At 38.9% G+C, this 20,502-nt stretch overlaps 1 protein-coding gene across 2 annotated transcripts in view; it reads right to left on the reverse strand.

Annotated features, from left to right (window-relative positions):
- The window catches only part of LOC307163194 (uncharacterized protein), a 106,738-nt gene extending 86,543 nt beyond the window's left edge, over nt 1-20,195 (reverse strand). Inside the window, exons 1-7 of one of the 2 annotated variants that reach the window (XM_079879166.1) lie at nt 20,108-20,195; nt 19,384-19,707; nt 9,318-9,671; nt 8,925-9,011; nt 3,068-3,115; nt 2,842-2,922; nt 2,313-2,730 (exon numbers count right to left, since the gene is read on the reverse strand). In XM_079879166.1, the coding sequence (XP_079735292.1) occupies nt 2,699-2,730; nt 2,842-2,922; nt 3,068-3,115; nt 8,925-9,011; nt 9,318-9,671; nt 19,384-19,707; nt 20,108-20,168 (987 nt within the window). In that variant the 5' untranslated portion in view covers nt 20,169-20,195 and the 3' untranslated portion in view covers nt 2,313-2,698. Of the gene's footprint in view, nt 1-2,312; nt 2,731-2,841; nt 2,923-3,067; nt 3,116-8,924; nt 9,012-9,317; nt 9,672-19,383; nt 19,708-20,107 lie in introns of those variants that run through there. The other variant, XM_079879165.1, reaches the window with a different exon arrangement.
- Nucleotides 20,196-20,502: the final 307 nt, after the last annotated feature.

Below are 20,502 nucleotides of genomic sequence, written 5' to 3' on the forward strand. Positions count from 1 at the left end.
CACAGCGACACCTGCTGGTCAATGCTAATATTGTGCAGAACAAAAATCCTCAGGACTCTTGACAGCACCAAAATGTGTTACATGGCTCATGATATATTAACATATACACACATAAACACATGTATAAATAAATAAACAAATGAGTTCTTTTAAGTTTTGTTGTGTCATGATTTTGTATCTGGGCAGTGCTTTTGTTGAACAGAGGGGAATGATGGAGTCATTTAGACTGGATAAAAGAGGGTGAAAGTGATTAATATGGACAGGACAGAGAGAAGTGGAAGAGTGTCTTCAGGCCGAGTCCAAACCCTTCTCGAGGCACTGCAATCAAACAAGGCTTCGAATGTCCCTTCACTCAAACAACACAAGTCTGGATACGGAGATCCGACTGGAAGAACCAGACGTTCTCGACACAAGCTTCAAAGCCTCGGTATCAGGTGCAAACGCACTGAGGAACATACACAATAAATCAACATAATCCATGCGTGAGCCCTTTAATTGTGACACACTGAGCATATTTTAGAAATCATTTGCTATAGTTAGTTTGCTATATTTTCCTGACTTAAAGAATCACAAGGTAAAATGAAGCAACATAGCATAAAAAAAATAAACATTCCTTCAATGTCTGGCAAATGAATTAATGCAGGAAACATTAATTGCAGTGTTTATGTAACAAAATCGTCTGCAAGGTATTGTTCACAAATTTGTTCAAAAATGAATAATAGGGGGTGGCACACATCCTTTGCACTATGTACCTTTGAGCCTGAAGCTATTTGTTTATGAAATAAATATGAGTGGGTTTTTTACCCTCTTTTATTTTAGTATTTAAATGTATTGAGTTGTCTATGTATGTGAACCACCAATGAAGCCGAAACTAACTGCCCCAAGGGAATTAATAAAACTTTAAAGTTGAAGTGAATGGAGAGTCAGACCAGAAACTCACAGAAGGGACTATGAGCAGAAATGGACAGAGATCACCACACCTGATCTTGAGTGATGAAACATCCTCATATACCCATACGCACATGTAATATATGTACATATATTACATTTCCATGCATGAGAAATAGGAACAATTTCATTTTGTAAATATTTCACATAATGTGAGGGGAAAACATGCAGAAAACCCTTTCATGCCCGACAGAAATCTGCCAGTGAGATATTTAAGCCTTTAAAACTATTGTCTGTATCTTTCCACATGTGCAATTCTTCTTCTGTAATTCCTAGAGCAAATATGTGATTCTCTCCATAGGGTGACAAGGACTCTTGTGCTCCTGAGAATTATGAAAGAAGAGGAAACGTGAAACCAATGCCATTCACATGAATTCTGCAGAGATCAGATAAATTCAGAAGTGTTTTCTTACTGATAAATGAGTATTCATGATTACATTATTTACAAAAGGATGTTTGTGCAAAAGTAACATTTCAAAATACACCACATATAAAGTATAACTATACAGGCTAATATTGTTCACACTGCTCAGTTCACAAACAGGACAGAATGTAATTGACACATTTATGGTATATTATGTGGGTATATTATCAGTAATAAAATAATCATTAAACAATGTGTAATTATTTAAAAAAAAAAAAATAATAATTTAATCAATGTGATTCAGAGATGAAGGCTATAATACTAATTTTGTCCAATAGAGGGAGACACAAGATAACAAATCCTTTAAAGGGATAGTTCACTTTGAAATTAAATGTTGGTATGTTTTAGCTTACCTAAAGGGCATCCAAGATGTAAGTGTCTTTGTTTCCGCAGTAGTTTCAATTTTGATATTTTTAGGTCAAACCGTTCTTGTCTGTCAGTCATATAATGCAGGTCTATGGTCACCATCTCAAAGAGCATGCACAGAGTCCAAATTAAACAATTCCCCATCGTAAGTACACATTGATGGCCTAAGACACGAAACGAGCGGTTTGTGTGAGAAAACCCGAAGCGCGCGCATGCAGAGAGAGAGAGCGAGAAAGGCGGGTTTCAGATAGCGCTCGAACACCGAAATTGATTCCTGTTTTGTGTTTCCTAAAGCTGATTTATCTAATGGCTTGGACCATTATTCATCAGCACAGCCTGTATATCATTATAACACAAGACAAAGTGGACAGAGCATTAAACATGAAACAAAAACGGATTGTGAAAGTTAACAAACCAGGCACTATGAAAAACAAATGATTCTGATTTGACACAGACTGTGTTTTTGCAAACCGCTGTTAAACTCACACTTACTATTCTATATTACAATACATTACGAGCTCATGAGGGGGAATCACTATATTTGTGACAAACATCTCAGGAAAGGAGACATATTAAACACAATTGCAGCGGTTTTATTAAGAAAATTAGCATTAATCATTCAAAATTTAAAAAAAAGATGCTAAAAACAGGAATGAATAGACAAGATATAAGAATCATCAAATCAGCTCCATCACACAGAACAGAGAGAGATTATACAGTCTGAGTCTGTCTATTACTGTATTTAATATTATATTTAAAGCAGTTTACATATGAAGCACAAGAAAATTTAATCTAAACTTGGTGTCACTATTTCTTCATTGTGATCAGAGTTTTTTCTTTGTTTTCTGAGAAGAAGAAAATAAAACGATGAACAATCCTCTGTAAGTTTTTGCTATTGTAAATATTGCTGCAGATTGGCTCTAAACTCATCAGTATTTTATTGTAATATTGCAGGCATCTCTATTTCCTCTGGTGCTTCGAGTCCTTCCTCCCTGCAAAATAAAAGCATTGACTGACCTCTCGTATGTGTTTTTATCATGATTGCAGATTGTTCCAGATCAGATGAGTGTGAATCATCAGATTGTGTGCGGCTCAAAACTCACCAGCTCTTCTTGCACAGATGATCTGAAGGAGAATCACAGTAGGAGCAGCAAACACTGCCATCTCAACAATAGTCACAATCACTGCAGGAAACATGAGAGGAAGAAGAGAAACTGTACATGACTGAAGTCAAGGGTATTCAACTATCAACAGTTATTGATGAAGCTTTTACAGACTGACTGATAGTTTAATGTTATAAAGCTGTCAGTATAAATGAACGTGTCGTACCTCTGTATAATGATCCAGCAGTCACACTGACTTCAGTTTCTCCTGGATCTGTGGATCACGTCTGTTAGTTCAGTTCAACACATAATGCCACATATACACAACACCATCATCACATAATACTGGAGCTTCACACAGGATTTTCATTTTAGCGGGGCTCAGCTCCCAATGAGTGTATGATTTAAAAACGGTAACACTTTAGTTTAGGATCTAATTCTCACTATTAACTACTTGCTTATTAACATGCATATTACTAGGATATCGGCTGTTTATTAGTATAAAGGCAGAGTTTTATAATCACTGATGTCCCAAATGTGAGGCAGTTTGGGGGGTTCGGTTTAGATTTCTCTGATCTACATATGTGCATTTTAAGATGTTTTGAAGGCCAAAAAATTGGATAACAATAGCTTTAAAATCATTTCAGTGTGAATTAGATTTTTTTCTCTCCTCATCTCCATCACTCTCTTTTTCTCTTTGTTTTTTATCTTGCCCTGTCTCTTCCCCTCTGTAATAAATGTTGGAACTGGAGAACAAATGATTATGAATTCTTCTGATAAATCTCCAGAAATGGTATATATTAAAGACTATCTGCATGCTTTGAATGTAACGGATGGAGATGACCCAGAAATAAGAAATGTTAATGTAACAGACAAGGTTGAGATTTTTATGGACGATCTTATAGTTGAACACCTCCGGAGGGACAACGCAAAGAGAGCTCTCAAGACGGAGAAGAAGGAGAGAAAGACGCTGGAGAAGATCTTCCACTAACGCTCAACTCCCTAAGAACGGACTGATTCATCGGGCACAGCAGTTAATAAAGATTATCAGACGAGTCGGACGATTAAATAAAAAAATAATCCACATTGAGAACAGTTTTATAGTTGAAAATTAAATAGATGGCTCCAAAGAGGATGTGTTGAATTTGCAGGACAAGCTCAAATTACTTAAAGCCCAGTATGAGCTTGACCTGCAAACTTAAGGGTCATTGTTAGAGGGGTGTGTGTGTGTGTGTGTGTGTGTGTGTGTGTGTGTGTGTGCGGTCGCAACATGTTTAGGTTGTTAGGGCCACATGTATTTTTAAAGGGGAACTGTGAACATCATTTGTGTAACGATTAGGTTGAAACAAAGGAGGAATCAGGATCCACGTGCAGCAGCTTTATTAGATTAACTCAAAACTTGACAGACTTCGACTAGAGAACAGGACTCAGGAACAGAACAAACAACATTACAAAGTCAAGAACCCACCAACACTGAAACAAAACACAGGGTTTAAATATAGTGGCAAACAAGATAACAAGGGGGCGTGGCTAATCAGAAACACCTGGGGAGACTAATGAACAAGAAAAACTACAAGGGACTACAAAACATGGCACAGGACAGGAGATGACAAAAGTCCACACAAGACAAGGGGAACCGTTACGGTGCGTGTCCACTACAGCGGCAAAACTCCGCTCAGTGCCGCTGGCAACGCTATAACGTCTCCGCTTTGGGGTGTGTCTGTTGCGAGTGTGTTTAATCTAAGTTTTTTACAACACACACACAGTATAATCATCAGCGATGCACGCGATTACATTTAGAAATAGACAAGCTTTGTTTCCAAATGCCCCAAGCAAAGATATCCTTTCAGTTTTATAAACTTTTAGAAACCCAGCCAATATAATCACAATAAACATATCCAAAATGAAATATTTAACATATATAACAACTGCAAAGCGTCTAATTTGTAAACAAAATGATTTACGCACTAAATGCAGCATATACTCCGTCACAATTTGCATATTTTTTAAATCTCAAGACAGACACAGTCACATCCCGAACCTCACAGCAATTGGCTGCTGACCGCGTTTTTCGCTTGATATTTGCATAAAGTCGAGAACTGCCCAACCTTTTGACGCTCTCGGTCGCTCTCAACGCTTTCTCCGGTCGCTGTCAATCCCAAAATGCACTGCGCGAGCGTAAAGCTCAACTTCCATAGGAATGAATTGAAAACGCTCGCTCTGCTCCGCTCGCACCGCGCCAGTGGACACGCACCGTAATTCACAAGGTTTCCTACATGTGCGTTCTGTGTGCATGTGTGATGCTGATGTTGCGCGATGTTATTCATGCGGCGGCCGAGTGCATTTGAATCGGCATATGTCAGACTGAAAATCACGTGAAAATCGGCCAATTCTTGTCACTAGCCGATCAATCAGTTCATCTCTAAAAGATTAGCAATAAAAGTATAATGTTCAGATAGGCTATGCAACAAATTATTATAATGTTATTTCATAACAATACTCATATTAGCAAATATTTAATATTTTATATAAATATAATTTTTTAAAACTTTTTTTCCGCTTTTTTTCCCAACACAACAACATGGAGCTCTTCTGTACAGTGAAAATGCGTCTCTGGTCGCGCGCAAGCATCCAAAACCAGTGAATAGTATCGCGAGAAGAGAGAGATTTCTTAAAGGGGTCACAAACATTTTTAATACAAAATAGAAACAATGTATATTTATACTACTCCGCCACATTTCATTTCTACACCATGTTTAGACTATTGTATTATGGCCTATTATTACTGCTTTCATATTCTCATTCATTTATATAAGGCCTACTATCCACTTTAAAAAAATAAGTTTCAGGACATTTTATCTTTTTTTTTTCTTATAATTCACTCCATCCGTATTTTTTATGTTTGAATTCTAGATGTATATTCATGTAAATTCGGCATAACTTGTTTTAATGGGCGCGCGCGCTGAACATTCGAGTAGCATTTAAACATGAGCGGTGGGAGTTACCATGGAAACGGGGCGGAAACTCAACTGACAAGCTGCAAAAACTCTTTTCACGGCTTTCAGGCAAGTCTATTCCCTAAAATTACACAAATAATACACACAACTGTTCCTGACACTTTCTTAATGCTTCTGTTGAATATTTCGTTTACAAAAATAGTTTAGTGTCTTCGAAAAAGTCTGTTAGCATCTTAGCCGTTAGGCTAGCTATAACCCACATAAGCAACATTGTGACGTCCCAGATCCGGCCCACATCTGGCACATGTGGAAAGATGATCTGGTCCACATGCAGCGTGGAATGACGGCCCTTGGGCGGACCGCTCCTGTTTGCCAGATCTGGGCCACAAGCAGGCCATAGCAATGCCACATGTCAGCCAAGAGCAAAGAAATAAACCAGAACTGGACCTTATCTGAGCCACAAAACCTGTGTATATTAAATATGGAGTCACCTCAGCCTTAATAAGCCTGTTAACAAGCAGAATCACTGAAGGAAAGAAGAGAACAGAAAAAGAGACGAGCAGAAACACAAGAACTGCAACTGACTTCAGACACAGCCTTAGATGAAATCAACTGAAGAGAAAGAAGACATTAAATCTGTGAAGATCTCAGCAGAGGAGGATTAAACAACTCCACAAACAGCATTACCAGCTTCACTTATTACTAGTTTGCAAACAGGAGTGGATCTGGCAAACAGGAGCGGTCCGCCCAAGGGCCGTCATTCCTCGCTGCATGAGGGCCAGATCATCTTTCCACATGTGCCAGATGTGGGCCGGATCTGGGCCGAAACAATGTTGCTATCTGGGATATGACTTGATAGTATATCCCAAAGTTTGTCTACTCTTCTGCTACACACTCAAATAGACATAGCTAGCTATAGGCAGAGCAGGCGATTGCCTAGGGCCTCGGGCTTTGAGGAGGGGCCTCTATAACCGTAACATCCCTTATAGTCCACCAGTCAAGACGGGCAGAAATACTAGCCTCATTGTTCATTGGATATTGTTGAATTGTCACTCATCTGCAGTTAAACCAATTAATGTTTCCGTTTCAAACTAGCGGATGCCGGCTTCTGAAAGTTTGCGTAACGAACGCATCCATCAGCTGCTGCGAAGCAAAAGCCTAAATAGGCACGCAAGGAAGCACAGCTCGTAATGCAGGTGTGTGAGTTGTCGTCATCTATTTTTGAGTGATTGCAATGTATTCTAAATATAAACTTGTGCTGTAGATCAGCGTCATTTCTGGAAAAATCATTCACCGCTTTATTACGAGTTTAAAAGAGCGCGAGCGTCATTAACGTGCCCAGACGCGACGCGGATTTGCGCGTACAATGAATAACATCGCGTCGGGAGCTGACTAGGTTTGTATTCAAAGTTAAAAAGCTACAACACTACAACATTTTTAAATGTTTCAAATAAAGGATCTCATATCTATGGGTCTATCTTCTAAATTCTGCTGATGATTAGTTTATACCCTGCCATCATAAACTACTAATATCAGTTTAGAATATTTTTTTTCTGCTCAGTAGCGATTGTGTCTTTCTCTTCCACTTGATTTGTGTATAGCATATTTAAGGTAACAATGCAATACATAATATCATATTACTGATATTAATAATATGACAATATCTGCAGTCAGTTGATTAAATGGGAGGGGAAAATCCTGCTCATACCGCAGATGAAAAAAATTATAAAAGCACGTCCATGTTCATCTACTGAAGTGGTATTCTGGAACTGTGAATAAATTGAATAAAACAGCAAAATAACAACAACAACAATAACATCTTCATTAAAAAAAAAAAGAGATTACCTTTTAAGTTTGATTAATATGTACCGGTAAAAAGTCTGGACCCATTACTATTTTTAATGTTATTACTTATTATGCTCTACAAGCCTGCATTTATTTGATCAAAAATACAGAAAAAAACAGGAATATTCAGCGAGGATGTGTTAAATACATAATAAGTGATAGTGAAGACTTTTTTAAAAGAACTTTTTAATGATCAAAAAATCCTGAAGAAAAGTATCACAGGTTATAAAATAAATATTAAGCACCATTTCTAACATTTGATAATAAATTAGATTATAAAGTTTTCTGAAGGATCACGTGACACTAAATTCAGCTTTGCATCACAAAAAATATATTTTAAATTATAGTAAAATAGAAAACCATTATTTGAAATTTTAATAATATTTCACTATATTATTTTTCTATATTTTTGATCAAATAAATCCAGGCTTGATGAGCATAAGAGACTTCTTTCAAAAACAATAAAAATAGTAATGTGTACAAACTTATGTACTGTGTAAGTAAAAATATACTAAATTTAAAATTAAATGTTGTATAAATAAAAAGGTTAGGAATCATATTTGTTTCAAGTGTTTTTTATTGGGGTGCGGGGCCTCCAACATGAATTTTGCCTAGGGCCTCCTAATGTCTAGAACCGGCCCTGGCTGTTGAGGTGAATGGCAGGACAAACTTTCTCTGGTCAGACCAAAATGTAGGCAGAGATAACTATTTTTCTCTAAGGTCAAAAAATATATTTAAAAAATATAAGTATTTAAATCAGTTTATTTCATATTGGGGTCTATAGACACCCAGACTTGATAAAGTTTTATATGTTAAACTTGTTGCCGAGCATTACGAGTGTACAGCTTATTTAGTGTTTCTCTCTTATTTTGTATATTTGTTTTGTTCACTTTTACATGTATGTTTTTGATTAATTTGTGAGTGGATGAGCAGTATTTTATGTCTGTTTGGTGTTTTTCATGGATCTACAGTGAATGCGCTGCATGGATGAGCTCAACATATCGTCTTCATGTGACGCTTTCTGGGAGAATCAAGTGAAAGAACCGGAGTGTTATATGAACACACTACTCTCACTGTTTATACTAAACATGTCCTAGAATATGCATAAGTACGCTAATTGGGACACACCATAAAAGTCCATGAAATGAAACTAAAACAGCAACTCAATGTGACAATCATACTGTAGAATATGACAGTCATATTTTGATGAGTTAACACTGAAGATAACTCTAGCATTATGCTCTGAAAAGCACTGATGTGAGAAAGACAGTGATGATGTACCTTTAGAAACGTGTGTGTTTATAGATGAGGGATCCTGAGAGTGTGTGATGTGGACTGGATTCACTGCTGTCGTTGAATCAGCTTGAGCTGTGAAGATGAATGTTAGTTCAGATCATTAATACTGTACAATATGACCATCATATTTTAACTTTGATCATCACATTACATAAAAAGTTCATATTTTTGCTGTCAAGTTTCAATTCCTTTATTATTTCCAGCATCACGTTTTGGACTGTTCCTTCACTGCAGTTCATTAGTTTGAAGCAATGCTTTGAGTTACTCTTCTGTGAGAGTCAAAGAAGCTTTTGTTCCCTCAGTTTGTTCTGGTTCAGTGATACTGATAGACCTTAGTGTTACTGACATTATGAGGCTCTTCTAACACTGTTTTCTCACCTGAATACTTGACAGTGTATCTGACCGAGGTCTTGAGTTGATTTCTGTGAGCAAGCTGACATCTCCACTCTCTGTTGTTATCTTCATTCAGGAGTGTTGTAGTCAGAGTGATGATGATACAGTGATATTGATCTGATGATGATGATATCTGATATCTGGAGTCTGTCTTCAGATCAACACCAGCCTGATTCACCCACAACAGCTCAAGACCCTCAGAACGAACCCAATAATCACAGGGCGATCCAGTATATGAGTACAACTGACAGGAGAGAGTCACAGAGCGGCCTGGACTGATCTCAGTCTGTGAGGATGAAGATGATGATGATGATGATGATGATGATGGAGACACTGAAACTGAACACAAGACACAAATCACAGACTCTTCAATCATCATCATGTAACCCTTCACTAAATTTGATACAGACAATGTCTGCGTATGGACCAGTCAAATCAGAAGCCTAGAATTCGCCTGTAGAGAATAGGATGTCCCAACAATAATGAGTCACTCACACAAGGTTTAAGTTGTAACTGATTTAGTATAATGAAAAAAAATTGTATTCAAGAATTTCAGATATTCAAGAAAAACAGAGATAGATAAAATAAAATACAGGAAATAGAAAAGTAAATAAAATACAATGAGGTGTGCGTCTCAACAAATTAATTTCTTTAAACACTTTTGTTTAAAACTTCTTAGGTTTCACTCATATTTCAGTGGGGCTTTTGGAAAATAAAATAAAATTAAAATAAAATTTAGAATTCAATCTAAACACCTAATCTGATTCCTTTTGAAATTCTTCTCTTATCTTCTAATTTTTTAAAACAAAATAAAAGAATGGACAACAAAAAAAAACAATTACCTTTGATAAAGCAACACAAAATAAAACAAATAATTAATAAATTCACATTTAAATTCTTTTTTTCTTCAGGAATTTAACCTTTCAATTTTGACATGAGTTGAGTGCAGTCTCTGAAGTTATGGCTGAAATGGGTAATGACAATGATTTTGTCCGTTTCTCCTCGTGAATGAAATTCCTCCCAGTAACAGTGAAAAGTGTGAGAGCTGTTAGTTCAATTTCCTACCATCCAGTGCGGCAACGATAATGTCAGTTTCAGGCAATCGATCAATCCTCGTTGTTAGACTCGTGCGGCTCGCCAGTCCCGACTCCCTCCGCGAACATGAGAGTTAAGACAAAATCCAGGAAACTCCAATCCGGAAAGATTCGATCTCACAGCAGCATCAACTCAATTCAGCACACACTCGACGACGATGAAAAATTAAAATCAGGAAAAGACAAGAAGAAAACACAGAGAATACAAAAAACAAAAAACCTGACCTTGAATACAAGATCAGAAAAAACCTTGTTAGTTTTCCATAACATAACGTTACACATCACATCATTTAACAGTGTTTAACACGGCATCAAAATGGCGATTGCGTTTCACATACAACATGCAATCATTTCGTTCACCAAATGTGGTTATGAAGAAAATACATTACTTATAAAATAAACAGATTTCTCATTTACAATTCTCTAATATAAGCATTTCATGAACATTTAACCCAAATGGAATAAAAGTGCAACTCACCAAGACCAGATGAGCTTGAATATAAACCTTTTTTTAGGTTTGAAGAACGGTTACAACTTCAGAAAAATCCTTTTCTCTTCCTCACTCAAAAATATATTTGCATTATAAGTCTGTTTCTCAATAAATAAACCTCAATTTGTGAACGCGCTGTTACAACGGCTGCTTCTCCGTAACTGCGTCACATATGCGGTTTCTCCGTAACTGCGTCACACGGTATAAAATCAATTTAACTCTTTTTCTCGATCTCTTTCATATAAAATTTACTTCTCTTCCACTACATCGTCTCTGGAACAATATACATGTAATTCACATCAAGTTTCTCAAAGATGATAACTTATCTCTCAAATTTCTTTGGAGCGATTCAACTGACGTCTGCTCTCGTCGGCGATTGCAATCAAAAAGAACGTGGTCTCTAACTGCGTGCGTAATATGGAAAACAGAAATGCACTCTCATTGGTCAATCCTCCCAAATAAAACTAATTTTAATTGGCTATTTTAAAACGCATGAAAATAATTTATGAAATGAAAAGAGAATTTATATAGGATAGGATTTGAATTTTCTAATTTTTTGTTAATACTGGTTTTTTAACCTGGGTTACACCCTCCCCCTGTTGATCTTATGCACGTCCTCGGGCATGCATACGGCTGTGTTGTCAACACTGACAAAGGGTCACCCGGTACCATGACACAATTTCCCCAGATCAAATTTGAATTTTCTTCGGATTGATCAAAAGCATTACTTAGTCCTTGTAATAAGGACTGGACTACTGAAATTAAAGGATTTCCTAATTGAGGATAATGAAACTTCTTTGGGGGTTTGGTTTGCCTTGAGGAACGTCTAACACCATCAGACTGGGGGTCATCTTCCTCTGACATACCCTCTTCAGGAACTATACCAGGTCTAGGACAATTTCCCTCATCCTGAACAACCCTCAGATCTTCAAATAGACTCGGGATTACATCCTCCAGCGACTTATTCACCAACCCATGGTTAATACAATCATCCTCCCCAGACACTATTACAGTGTCATCTGCTCTATCTTCTCCAGGATCAACATCCATATTCTCAGATTCCACTCCATCACTTACAGGCAAGTTCTCATTCACGTCACACACTTGTTCGTTTACCTCACTAACCTCAAATTGTTTTTCTTTCAGGGAATCAACATTTGTCTGACTGGTTCCTGCCGATTCAACTTCAACAGTGTCTGTGATTTGGAAATTCCCCAAATTATAGGAAGAACTTTCAGGTGGTATGTAACGTGTAACCACTTCTACTACATCTGTGGGTAAAAAACAATTAGACTCATTCTCAGAACTCTCTTCATCATTTGAATTTCCCTTCTCATTAGCATTTTCCGTACCCAACTGAGACCTTGCTCGACGTCTTTGACGCACTTTGGGTAAAATTGTCTCATCTGTCTCCACACCAGGTAAGAACCCACAGGGTAAGAGCAGGTCTCGGTGCAGCGTACGGACAGGACCCTCTTTCCCTTCCGGACAAAGGGTGTACACAGGAACATCTTTTGCTTTCTTCAACACTAAATAAACATCTGATTCCCATTTGTCTGCCAGTTTCTGTTTGCCTCTCAACCTGACATTCCTAACTAAAACCCTATCACCCACTTCCAAACTGGAAACCACTACATTTCTGTCAAACCTCTTTTTATTCCGTTCAGCTATTTTCATACTGTTTTCCAAAGGTAATTTGTAGCTTTCTTCTAGCCTATTCTTTAGAGAGGTTACATACTTTGAGTGGGATTGACAAGATTCGTCGTTCAAGATGCCAAACGCAATGTCCATTGGCAACCGAGGCTGCCTTCCAAACATGAGCTCATAAGGAGAGTAGCCGGTAACATCATTTCTGGTGCAATTGTACGCGTGCACTAGGGGTTTGACATACTCTTTCCAGTGAGCTTTCTGTTTGTTCTCTAGAGTACCCAACATCTGCAGCAAGGTTCTATTAAATCTCTCTACTGGGTTTCCCCTAGGGTGGTACGACGTCGTTCTTACTTTGCGAATGCCAGCGATCTTACACAATTCCCGGATGGTATGGGACTCAAAATCTGGCCCTTGATCACTGTGTAGCTTCTCTGGAAACCCATAATGTACTAAAAATTGGTCCCAGAGGCACTTAGCAACTGTCTGAGCTTTCTGATTTCGAGTGGGAATAGCGACAGCATACTTCGTAAAGTGATCCGTGATGACCAAAATATCCTTAGTGTTGCTGCGGTCGGGTTCAACTGACAGGAAGTCCATACAGACCAACTCTAATGGCCTGCTTATCTGTATGTTTACTAGTGGAGCAGCTTTCTGTACAGGAGACTTTCTTCTGACACAACGCTCACAAGTCCTGATCTTTCTTTCCACGGCATTTGCCATTCGTGGCCAGTAAAACCGGGAACGAAGAAGATCAAGGGTCCTTTCCACACCTAGGTGGCCCATATCATCATGCAAACAGGTAAGTACCATCTCCCTGAGATTTTTAGGCAATGCTAGCTGTCTTTGCACTTTTCCTTGGTCCAAACGCTTACGATACAACAATCCGTTTCTCAGTTCAAACTTATTCCATTCCTTAAACCACAAAACCATTTGCAACGGCTTCCCTTTCACACTGTGTGGTTTTTCGTTAGACTCTAGACATTCAATGACCTCTCTTATTTCAGGGTCCTCTCTCTGTCTATGCATCAAGTCATCCTCAGACAATCTAGGAATGGCAGGTAACCCATGGTCGCACTCATCCATAAACGCCTGAGGTAACACATCTGCAGTCACAACTAAGGACTCAACCAAAGCTACAGGAGAAGGTTGGTGAATCTGATTCCGCTCACATATAGCTCTCACTACCTCAGGAAGCATAACCTGCTGTCCCTGTTCGGCCTCACCTAAATGGTTTAAGGTGAACTGTCTTATGCGTTCCCGTTCCTTCTGGGACTCCAAATCATCTCTGAGCTGACCATTCGGACGTCGAGACAATCCGTCTGCGTCCTGATTCTGGGTACCTGCTCGATACTGGATTTTGAAATTGAAAGTAGACAGACTGGACAACCACCGGTAACTTGTGGCATCGAGTTTTGCTGAAGTTAGGACATACGTTAAGGGATTACTATCGGTCACTACTGTGAATTCGCTCCCATACAAATAGTCACTAAACTTAACGGTAACCGCCCACTTAAGCGCCAAAAACTCTAGCTTATGAGCTGGATACTTTGCTTCACTGCGAGTCAAACCTCGACTTGCATACGCAATGACCCTAAGCTGGCCTTCCTGCTCTTGATACAAAGCAGCACCGAGCCCGGTGGTGCTGGCATCAGTGTGCAATAGATAAGGTAGCCTTGGATCAGCATAACCCAGAATTGGAGCGGTTGTCAATCTGTTCACAGTGGTTTCAAACGCTTCTTGACATTCAACAGTCCATCTATCCCCCAACGGCTCTTTTGGGTTAAAGTAGGGCCGATTTACCTCTTTACACTTAGTTTTCCTCCTAACTGGGGGATACCCGGCTGTGAGACTATTTAGGGGTCTAACGATCTTGGAGAAGTCCTGTACGAATCTACGGTAATACCCTGCAAATCCTAAAAAGGATTTCAACTCTCTAAGATTCTGTGGTCTTGGCCAGGTTTTTACGGCTTCTATTTTATTTGGGTCAGTACTCACACCATGTTGGGACACAACATGACCCAGATACTGTACAGATGTCTGAAAAAAACTGCACTTCTCGGGAGAAAGTTTTAAGCCGTACTCTTTCAACCGATTAAGGACTTGTAGTAGACGGCGTTCATGCTCTTCAAGGGTCTCAGAAAACACAATCAAGTCGTCGATGAAGACCAGAACCTCACTTCGATTTAAGTTCCCCATGCAACGCTCCATGAGCCGCTGAAAAGTACTTGGGGCATTTGTTATACCCTGGGGCATCCGGTTAAACTCCCAGAACCCCAGGGGACACACAAAGGCCGTCTTTTCCTTATCCTGCTCGTCCATCTCAATCTGATAGTATCCAGATTTCAGGTCGAGAACCGAAAACCATTTGGAGCCCGTAAGATCCGAAAACGCTTCCTCAAGATTTGGAAGGGCATAAGCGTCCTTAATGGTCTGCGCGTTTAACTTCCTGAAATCGATACAAAGCCGTACAGAGTTATCTTTTTTTTTTACCACAACGATGGGAGAAGCAAAAGGCGATTCAGACTCCCTAATCACTCCTGCATCTAACAACTCCTGCAAGTGCTTCCTAACTGCATTGACATCATGAGGATGAATTGGTCTGGGTCTATGTTTGAAAGGAGTCTCATCACTGAGTCTAACGCGATGTTTCACCTTGTCAGTATGACCATAATCCATATCATGCAAAGCGAAAACTTCAGGCATTGCACTCAACAAGGCAGAAATCCGACTCTTCCATTCCGTAGGCAAAGGTGAGTTACCGAAATCAATGTGTATTTGCGTTTCTTGTGATTCTGCTCTGGCTTGTGGGGAGTAAATGTCCTGAGGTGCCTCAATCACCCTCTGAACCGAATACATTTCAGCTAACACTGTCTTAGGAGGAATCACGATGTCAGCATGGGTTTCATTTCTAACCAATACAGGCACACTAACGGAACGTCTGCTGGGAAGGGTGTGTAAACCACTGGCAATGACCAAACCACCAGGTAAGTTAGATGATTCAGATGGCCCAATGACTGCTAAGTTCTCGGGTAGGCAGCTGTTCAGATAAACAACACCATCAAACACTGTACTACCACCCGCAGGCACCATCTCAGCATTTTCTCCACCCAAAGTTACATGCCCTAAAGTCTCTGCACATCTCTCCTCATGCCTGGCGCTCAGAACCTTAAGCACAGCTCGATACCCATTGAAAGATGGTTTGAGCTCAATGTCTCCTCCTTGAGCATGAGTATCATACAAGGTATCCAAAGAGTTTGTTCCAACTAAAATCTGTTGCACTCCCACCAAGTCAGGAACCACTAAAGCTAGAGTATCAATTTCAGCCTCTAATCCTAGAAATTCTTTAGGGAAGGTTAAAGTAAGTTCTACATACCCTAAATAGGGTACAGACTGCCCATTGGCCCCCTCTACCTCCAACAAGGCATCTAACGGCTTCACTGGATGATCTGCTAAATGTGCCTTGTGGAATGAGGATGGAATTGTGGTCACTTGGGACCCAGTGTCTAATAAACAATTTACATCTATCCCGTTAATGCACAACTGGGCAGTGCACTTTGTCCCAATTAATCCTTTTGGCAACCTTCTAAACATTCTGCCTTTTGAAGAAATGTCAAAGGTTTCCCTGCTCTTTTTAGGGCATTGAAACTCAGAGCCGTTTTCTACATGCCCTTCTGCAAAAACGGCCTGGAGTTTACCTGCTGCGATTTCCCCTGGTTCTGCAAGTCCCATTGGGCTTGTTTCTCTCTCAACAACCACCGTTTCCTGGCTACTTTGGAAGGGTCTGGGTCATTTTCACACTGGGCAACCATGTGCCCATCTTCGCCGCAGCGAAAACAGTACCCTGGACGAGGTCGGGGCAAACCTGCTGCACTCTCATTTGACTCAAATGGCCTGGGCCACGCCTTTTCAAACTTTCCACGGGAACCTAACTGGTTTTGTGTTGGACTTTTCTGTGCTTCAATCGTAACCATTTGAGCTTTTAATGCAGCTACTTGCTTCCTTAGCTCTGCAAGTTCTGAAGTACTCGAGTCAGTGCAAAATTTTGTTTTAGGCACAGCGGACTCTATAGCCTGGACTTGCACTCTCAACTCTTTTACTTCTGCTCTTAATTTTGAGAACTCTGCTGCTTCCTGGGAATCAGCCCGCTCCTTCTTAGAACTTGAAGTCTTCTGAGAAGTTAACTGTGATTGAATGCCTGACATTGTTCTTTTTACCTGCTCCATTTGAGCGATCTCTTCACCTCTAAACTCGTTAGCATTAGGGGACAACTGATGTACGGTAGCTTTTGCCTTAAAAGGGTGTGAGCTAAGTCTACTCATCCCTAAATGGCTCTGCATTCGCTCCTCCTTGGAAGCTTGCTTGTTCTCCTCAGCCCTAACAGACACTACTAACTCAGCAAATGAAGGGGGGTTGCTCTTTCTTTCTTCAAGACGCAAATTTGCAAGTAAACGGTTATCCCAACACCCTCTACAAAACTGCTTTAATAAACTGCGGTCACGCTCTGCTTCTGGAATGCCTTGCCTACGCACTGCCGCGCTTAACATGACTTGCAGCCGATGCAAGTAATTAGAGGGTTTCTCACCTTGGTTTTGCAACAATGTCATAAATTTTGCCAACAACTCGTCGCCATCTTCAACTGACCCATAGACGGACACTAACAGCTCTAAATATACCACTGGAGATGCTTGAGGGCCAACGTGCTTTACAACATCAGCCGCAGGCGGCAAAAGGCTGTCCAGTATTTTCCTGGTTCGAGACAAGTCAGAAATGGATGGGTCATCAAGCAAAAAATCTACGCTTCCCCTCCAGGTATCAAAGTCGGGTTCATTAGCTGGTCGGGGAATTTTCCCTGAAAATGACCTCAAGCGCACTGGAACATACTGAGTTGAAACAGCATCAGTAGCTCGCACAATGTGTTCGACTACAACTCTTTGCACGCTAGGGGGGCTTAATACATCCATGGGCATAGCAGTACATGAGGGCACCGCATTTGCCTCAGTCTTGGTCAGGTTTTGATCTTTGCTTTGTTGACTACTTGACAAATGTACGCTATCTGACAATGAAGATTTAGTCGTCTCTTCAACTACTCTTTGTGACTGAGATGATAATCGACGGGTTTGAGAATCAGCCACAATAGGACAATCAGTTTCATCACTTGACATGGATGACGGTTCAATGAAAGCACTAGCAGCATTAAGCTTTTTTAGCTCCTCTTGAATTACAACCTGCAAAGGTCTTCCGCTAAATCTAGCCATTTCTTGCAGTTCCTCTAGATAATTGCTAGTGACATCACCCCCAGTCGTCTGTGTGTAAACACTGCTCAAGGCACACACATTAAAGAATGTGTCTGCATTAGAAGTACTAACAATTCGTAATGGCAACAAGGGTCGCAGTGCATCCATAGCGGAGCTATATTGGAACTCTATTATAGCTTGCTGATGAAATTCGGAGGATGGACTATCAATGAGCAAGGTTCGCTTTATGCTACCATAGCGCATCAGCCATGACTCAAGATCTTGATCGGATTCGGATAGTGTTAAACCGTTTGCTAGAACGGCATCACGAACACACACTTTCTCTCGTCTCACAATGTCCATTGTTCTTAACTGTTCTAAACTGCTTTTTCACACTGAGAGATCACTATTGTTGTATGACACTCCAAATTCTCCTGGCTGGCTCTCGCCAACTTTGTAACCCTTCACTAAATTTGATACAGACAATGTCTGCGTATGGACCAGTCAAATCAGAAGCCTAGAATTCGCCTGTAGAGAATAGGATGTCCCAACAATAATGAGTCACTCACACAAGGTTTAAGTTGTAACTGATTTAGTATAATGAAAAAAAATTGTATTCAAGAATTTCAGATATTCAAGAAAAACAGAGATAGATAAAATAAAATACAGGAAATAGAAAAGTAAATAAAATACAATGAGGTGTGCGTCTCAACAAATTAATTTCTTTAAACACTTTTGTTTAAAACTTCTTAGGTTTCACTCATATTTCAGTGGGGCTTTTGGAAAATAAAATAAAATTAAAATAAAATTTAGAATTCAATCTAAACACCTAATCTGATTCCTTTTGAAATTCTTCTCTTATCTTCTAATTTTTTAAAACAAAATAAAAGAATGGACAACAAAAAAAAAACAATTACCTTTGATAAAGCAACACAAAATAAAACAAATAATTAAGAAATTCACATTTAAAAAAAAACCTGACCTTGAATACAAGATCAGAAAAAACCTTGTTAGTTTTCCATAACATAACGTTACACATCACATCATTTAACAGTGTTTAACACGGCATCAAAATGGCGATTGCGTTTCACATACAACGTGCAATCATTTCGTTCACCAAATGTGGTTATGAAGAAAATACATTACTTATAAAATAAACAGATTTCTCATTTACAATTCTCTAATATAAGCATTTCATGAACATTTAACCCAAATGGAATAAAAGTGCAACTCACCAAGACCAGATGAGCTTGAATATAAACCTTTTTTTAGGTTTGAAGAACGGTTACAACTTCAGAAAAATCCTTTTCTCTTCCTCACTCAAAAATATATTTGCATTATAAGTCTGTTTCTCAATAAATAAACCAGAAATGCACTCTCATTGGTCAATCCTCCCAAATAAAACTAATTTTAATTGGCTATTTTAAAACGCATGAAAATAATTTATGAAATGAAAAGAGAATTTATATAGGATATATATAGGATTTGAATTTTCTAATTTTTTGTTAATACTGGTTTTTTAACCTGGGTTACAATCAGTTTAAAGGGAGAATTTTAAATTGACCACATAATCATAAACTTACCATGAAGAACATGCAGAAAAACATGTGCATTAGATCCTTGTTGTCTGTCATTCACATATTGTTGGCAGCTGTATAATCCATAATCTTCTCCTGTGACGTTCTTGATGTTCAGAGAGCAGTCAGACTCCAGACTCAGTCTCTCATGTCTCTCTGTGTCTTTATTCTTTATCCCTCCAGTGATCAGTTCAACTGTTGCTGAATGTCTGAATCTGTTAGAGTAGATCCACACAGTTGATTTGCAGTCAGAAAGAGCATTATTACAGGACAGAGAGACATTTTCACCAGAACTGATGAACACATGAGCATCATCCACTCCACTGATACCTGAAACACAGAATATCTCAGTGATCATTATGATATATATATATATATATTGATAAATTAAAACATAAAACATACCAACATAAAAAGCAGAAGTTTTAAATCATAGTATTTTTCCTCACTTAAAGCAAACAACACACTCTCCAGAATAAACTATTAGTCTTTATCAGAGAGCTGTTCAAATCACTGACACACTCTTAATATGAAGATAATTCTTCATCATCAGATGTTTGAGTGACACTATGTCCAGTATCAGGAATAATACAGTATGATCTGTGTGTATCAATACACAACTCTGAGATCACAATGTGAATGTGTGCAAGAATAAACTGAGCATGTTCAAATGAACTCTTTCCAGACTAATTCCACTAAATGTCTTTAGAGAAAATACAGATTTCTTTACCTGTGAGAAGTGAAGAGAGAATGATCAGTCCCAGCAGACACAGATCACACTTATCAGCCATTTTGTGTTTCTGTCAGTCTTTCTCTTCATTATATATAGTTACAGCTCTTCCTTTAAACATCATCAGCTCCTCCTCTGGTTGGTTACTTCCTCTGATCAAATGAGTGTTTAAATCCTGCTAGAGTTGCTATAGTGACACTAAAGTGTTGCTTTCAGTGTGTGTGAAACGTGTGAGAAGTGCATATACTGTAACACACTGTCTCAACACACATCTGCTCTGAACAGTATATTGGCTACTTTTGCACATGAGAGAATTACTGTTAGTTTCACTTCTTTATTTTATAGTTTCCTGCATGCCATCAAAATCTAGAAATAAAATAATTGCATTATTAGTA

Source organism: Squalius cephalus (assembly GCF_949319135.1).
Source record: "Squalius cephalus genome assembly, chromosome: 1".
Taxonomy (NCBI): Eukaryota; Metazoa; Chordata; class Actinopteri; order Cypriniformes; family Leuciscidae; genus Squalius; species Squalius cephalus.